Source organism: Haematobia irritans, chromosome 3 (assembly GCF_050003625.1).
Source record: "Haematobia irritans isolate KBUSLIRL chromosome 3, ASM5000362v1, whole genome shotgun sequence".
NCBI classification, from domain to species: Eukaryota; Metazoa; Arthropoda; class Insecta; order Diptera; family Muscidae; genus Haematobia; species Haematobia irritans.
Window position 1 is genome coordinate 140,918,742 of NC_134399.1, and position 6,000 is coordinate 140,924,741.

The 6,000-nt window shown below is 33.5% G+C and overlaps 1 protein-coding gene across 1 annotated transcript in view; it reads right to left on the minus strand.

The window, feature by feature from the left end:
• The window catches only part of LOC142229139 (putative G-protein coupled receptor B0563.6), a 129,958-nt gene extending 126,582 nt beyond the window's left edge, over nt 1-3,376 (minus strand). The window contains exon 1 of the mRNA XM_075299677.1: nt 2,049-3,376. Coding sequence (XP_075155792.1) covers nt 2,049-2,345 — 297 coding nt within the window. The 5' untranslated portion in view covers nt 2,346-3,376. The remainder of the gene's footprint in view (nt 1-2,048) is intronic.
• Between the last annotated feature and the right edge of the window lie 2,624 nt (nt 3,377-6,000).

The following is a 6,000-nucleotide window of genomic DNA, read 5'->3' on the forward strand; positions in this document are numbered from 1 at the left end:
TCAATCACCAAATTAATTGATCCAATTAATTTTTTAATTGAAATGTCTTCAATCACGAAAATGATAGTATCAATCACAGTTTTAATTGGGCATAGAAAAAATTCTTGATTAAAAAATTAATTGATTTTTTCAGCAAAATTCAATTAATATTTTAATTGATTCAATTAAAAATTTAATTGATGTTGATTGCAAACCGCAATTAATTTATTAATTAAAAAAGGTAACTATTTTTAATTACTTAGTTAGATTGGCTTAGAGTTTTTATTTGGATTAACAAATGATTGTTTGAAATACATTTTTAATTAAAAAAGTAAAAAAAAATCAGCACTTTTTTTAACTGAATTAGTCTTCCGAATTTGATTAAAAAGTTAATTGTACCAATTAATTTTTTAATTAAACATTTTAAAAATTTCAATCATTGACTTAATTAACTTAATGTTTCTATCATGATTAAAAAGTTAATTGTATCAATTAATTTATTAATTGAAAAAATTTTGAACTTCAATTAACTTTTTAATTGGAAATATTTTGGTGATATTTTTTTCTGTGTGGGGGCTATATATAATTATGGATCGATGTGGACCAATTTTTGCATGGTTGTTAGAGATCATATGATGTTACCATGTACCAAATTTCAGCCGGATCGGATGAAATTTGCTTCTCTTAGAGAGTCTGCAAGCCAAATTTGGGGGTCCATTTATATGGGGGCTATACGTAAAAGTGGACCGATATGGTCCATTTGCAATATCATCCGAGCTACATCAATAACAACTACTTGTGCCAAGTTTCAAGTCGATAGCATGTTTCGTTCGGAAGTTAGCGTGATTTCAACAGACGGACGGACGGACGGACATGCTCAGATCGACTCAGAATTTCACCACCACCCATAATATATATACTTTATGGGGTCTTAGAGCAATATTTCGATGTGTTACAAACGGTATGGCAAAGTTAATATACCCCCATCCTATGGTGGATATAAAATGGTGGGTATAAAAATGGAAGTTCTTCTCAAGGCAAAACTTTAAAAGAACTTCCAAAAATGCTCTCCCAAAGATGTTCTTTATTTCAACTGCACAGGAAGTCAATTTTTTGAGTCAATTTTTATAACCCGCTTTTTTCATACTTTTAATGGAAAATATATTTTTATTTGTTTCAAATAGGTTAAAAACATATTAAGAATTAATAAGATGGTACAAATTATTTAAATTTAGCCGAAAAAAATTGTAAATTCTTTCTAGAAAAATTGCGAATTTTTGAAAATATTTGATGACAAACGTTCCACACAAGCGTTATAATGCTTTAAAAATCATAAAAAAAATTAAAAATTATTTATTTGTCAAAATATCACAAAAATTCTTAATTCACATCCAAAACACGAAATTCACCTCACACCTTAGGAAGTGATGTAAATTCAGTGCAGCGGCTGCTGAAATGGTGGACATCCGTCCTATGAAAAACCCATGTTAAATTCTTCGCTTCTGCGCCAATTTTACACCACTTCCAGATCCAAAAAGAACATTTTCATTACTTTACCAAATTTTACTTCTTTAGCCTTGATTCGATTTCCATTCGAAAATAGGTTCAGATCGATCCATAATTGTTAGTCTCTTCTATATACATCGATCAATAACTAAAGATGCTCTTATAGGTAAGTAATCTGCCTTTTATCTAACCTAAACACTATATGGACTATCTTACAATTTGGAACACAATGTTAAGAAGGTTTAATATAAATAGCCATCGGTAATTGTTACCATAACCCAAGTAATTCGATCCTGGATGACAGTCATTAGTAGAAGTTTATATGCAATGCATTGTGGAGAGTACATAATATTCGGCCTGGCCAAAATTGTGGCCGTATATACTTGGTTTACTTCATTCCCTTACTCAAATTGGTTTCTCTTTTAAAAGACAAAAGTTTTGATTGTATCTAAGAATTTTTTTTTCGCCAGCTCAATTTTAGTGATAAATTTCCTTAATATTACGAAGCATTTTCTTCCAACATGTAGCATTTAACATTAAGATAATATTTTCTCAAAACTTACCTCATTCGTTATGTAGAGATCGTCACGTAGATTATCGCCAACGCCTATGGTGCCAGCATTATTTGGCCCCACATTGCCGCCGCCTGTTATGACATTGAGAGCACTGTCACCATCAATGGTACCTGCACCAGTCTCTGTGGCGCCACTGCCAACTGCAATGACATTATGGGACGTTGAGGCAGCTGTAATTACTTGACTCTCATTCTCATGGACAGCAGGCGTAAAGGAGAAATTTGTACCCCAAATAATCGAACACAAGGTCGGATCCTCTTCTGTCGTATAGAGTTGTGTTAACATAGTTTTTTGGGTCTAAACTTTTAGTGTTTTTGTTTTGTATTTTCGTTTTGTTTGTGTGTGTTTTTTTTCTGTTTTCAATCTCAAATGCCCGGATATGAATGCATTCGGAAATGGGGAGATAGGCCAAACAAGAAACACAATCACACAAACACACGGTTACTTTTCCAAGACACTTAAAACAAAATCTTCTGGACTTTAGAAATACAATGACAGCTGAATGATTTGCAGTTACCGACCGGAAACACTTAAACACAAAGCGGATATACAAAAAACTAAACCCATCGACTCATTCAACTCAATAAACTTGTCTCTGTTGATGTTTATCCTCTTGTAGTTTCACAGGATGTTGATGTTGTTGTTGTTAGCACTGGTTTTGTTTTTTTTTTTTCAGTTGTTAATAAATTTCTCTGAATGAGGGAAAAGTGCCGACGACTTAACTTTTAATTAACCACTTTTAAATTTTATTTACTTTTTAAGTTATTTTTTCTCTCTCTCTCTTCCTCGCTTTCCCTCTTTCACGGAGCCCACAAATTTTTACTATGTCCTTCAGAGTCTTTCACTGGCTCGCAATTTATATAGAATAAATTTTTAGTATTTGTTTTTGTTTTCTCTCTCTCCCTTCCTCTCAGTTTTTTTCACGGCACTTTTTTGTTATCACTTTTTTATTTGCCTTTCATAGTCATCGTCATGGCAAAAAATCGTTCCGATGGTTTTATGCTGGTATTTGATTTCTGTTGCAACGTTCTTAGGTGATTGTGTGAGGCAGCAATTGTTGCTGTCGTCGCTGCATTCATCCGTGTTGATGGTGCACAGCGATGTTGCCAGCTGTGGGACACTATGTCGACACTGGTACTGGTTCTGGTATTTCTGTCCATGCAAGAAGGAATTGCAGCAATTGGAATTAAAAATTATTGCGGTGGGTAGTAGTGTGGTGGTGGTGGTGGCAGGGTTATTTGTTAGCATAAAAATGGCTTGGATAGCTTCCTTTTTGCTGGCAACAGCATGGAACTGATGCTTAGTTAACATTTTTAGTTTGCACCTGCATTTATTGTAACCTTTCCCACAGAGAAGAGCACTTTCCTTTACCCTCCCCCAAGGAGGACACACTATTCTTGTTGGAAAGTAGATATAATGGGGAAGTGGTGGTATTTGCCGTTGGTATTCTTCTGGTTCGTCTTCGTCTAATTAAATAACGTTTGGTTGTCCTCTGCAAGAAGAAAAGATTTTTTTTGGATAGAGGCCAAATAAGTAATTAAATTTTAGTAAGTATTAAAATGTTACATAATAAGATTTGTAGAGGTAGGGCTTTGAAGATGATAGTGGATAAGTGTTATAAATATTAAAAATATGCAAACGACTTAATCCTATATTTAGCAAAGGTGTAAAGAAATAAATTTTATTTTAGAATAGCATTCGTATTTTGTATCGGAAACAATTCAAATCGGATAATTATTACGATCTGAGTTATGTGCTTAATTACACAAACAATTATATACGGCCGTAAATTCGTCCAGGTCGAATATTAAGTACCCATCACGGTGAATTACAATATTCATAAGAGCCCAGCAAAAAAAGCGCCGCCAAAAAAAAGTAATGAAAAATTTCTTTTTCGATCCGAAGGTGAGGCAAAATTGACGCAGATGCGATGAATTTAACATAGGCTTGTCATAGGATGGAAGTCCTCCATTTCAACAGCCGTTGCACTGAATTTGCATCACTTTGCATCCGAATTCAATGTTTTGGATGTAAATTAAAAAATTATGTAATATTTTGTCACAAAAATAATTTTTATATTTTTTTATAATTTTTAATGGATTTTAATGCTTGTCGGCAACGTTTGATCTCAAATATTTTAAAAAATTCAAATTTTTTTCAGATTGGATTTAGCACTTGTTTCGCCAAAATTTAAATGATTTGTACCATTTTATGAATTCTTACTCTGTTTTTAACCTATTTGAAACAAGAAAAGGTAAAATTACCCATTAAAGTATGAAAAAACCGTCATATAAAAAATTGAATTAAAAGAACTTCCTGCACGGGCGAAAAAGGCTGTTTTTCATAGGTTTGGGTGTAAAAATTATATGTTTGGAACTCAAATTTTTAAACACAATATTTTTAAGTGCAAGCGTATAATGTTCATAAACTAGCATAACATGTTTGGGACATATATATTAATATGTTAGAACATATTATGTTTGGGGCATAAAATGTTTGTAAATATAATATGCTTGGATACAAACATATATTAATTTAGAAAGAGAGACATAAAGTGTACGCAAAGAAAATTTCATTAAAGATTTGAAAAATACTATGTGTGGATAAAAACAAGTATAAATTTACAAATTTGGAGTAAACATATATATATGTTGTGATATAAGACTTCGCCAAAAATTGTATATGCTTAAGTAAAAATATTGAAATGAGTATTCGGAGAGAAAATTCATTCGGAACCAAGAGAAAAGACATTTGAAAAAAGAGCATGAGTTTTGTTTATCATTATCGCTTTACGGGCTCAATTTTTATACCCTGCTCCACACTGTGGAACAGGGTATTATAAGTTAGTGCATATGTTTGCCACACCCAGAAGGAGACAAAATAGATACATGGTGTCTTTGTCAAAAATGCTCAGGGTGGGCTCCTGAGTCAATATAGCCATGTCCGTCTGTCTGTGAACACATTTTTGTAGTCAAAGTCTAGGTCGCAGTTTTAGTCCAATCGACTTCAAATTTGGCACACGTATGTGTTTTGGCTCAGAATAGATCCCCATTGATTTTGGAAGAAATCGGTTCAGATTTAGATATAGCTCCCATATCTATATTTCGCCCGATATGGACTTATATGGCCCCAGAAGCCAGAGTTTTACCCTAACTTACTTAAAATTTTGCACAAGAAGAGCAATTAGTTCTATAGTCAAGTGTGCCAAATTTTATTGAAATCGGTTCAGATTTAGATATAGCTCCCATATATATCTTTCGCCCGATATGGACTAATACGGTCCCAGAAGCCAGAGTTTTACCGCAATTTGGTTAAAATTTTGCACAGGGAGTAGAATTAGCATTGTAGCTATGCATGCCAAATTTGATTGAAATTGGGTCAGATTTAGATATAGCTCCAATATATAGCTTTCGGCCGATTTATACTCATATGACCACAGAGGCCAATTTTTTAGCTCCGATTGAGTTGAAATTTTGCACAGGGAGTAGACTTAGCATTGTCGCAATGCGTGCCAAATTTGGTTGAAACCGGTTCAGATTTATATATATCTCCAATATATAGCTTTCGGCCGATTTACACTCATATGACCACAGAGGCCAATTTTTTGCTCCGATTTAGTTGAAATTTTGCACAGGGAGTAGAATTAGCATTGTTGCTATGCGTGCCGAATTTGGTTGAAATCGGTTCAGATTTAGATATATCTCCCATATATAGCTTTCGCCCGATTTACCCTCATATCACCACAGAGGCCGATTTTTAACTCCGATTTAGTTGAAATTTTACACAGGGAGTAGAATTAGCATTGTGGCTATGCGTGCCAAATTTAGTTGAAATCGGTTCAGATTTAGATATAGCGCCCATACATATGTTTTTCTGATTTCGACAAAAATGGTCAAAATACCAACATTTTCCTTGTAAAATCGCCACTGCTAGTCGAAAA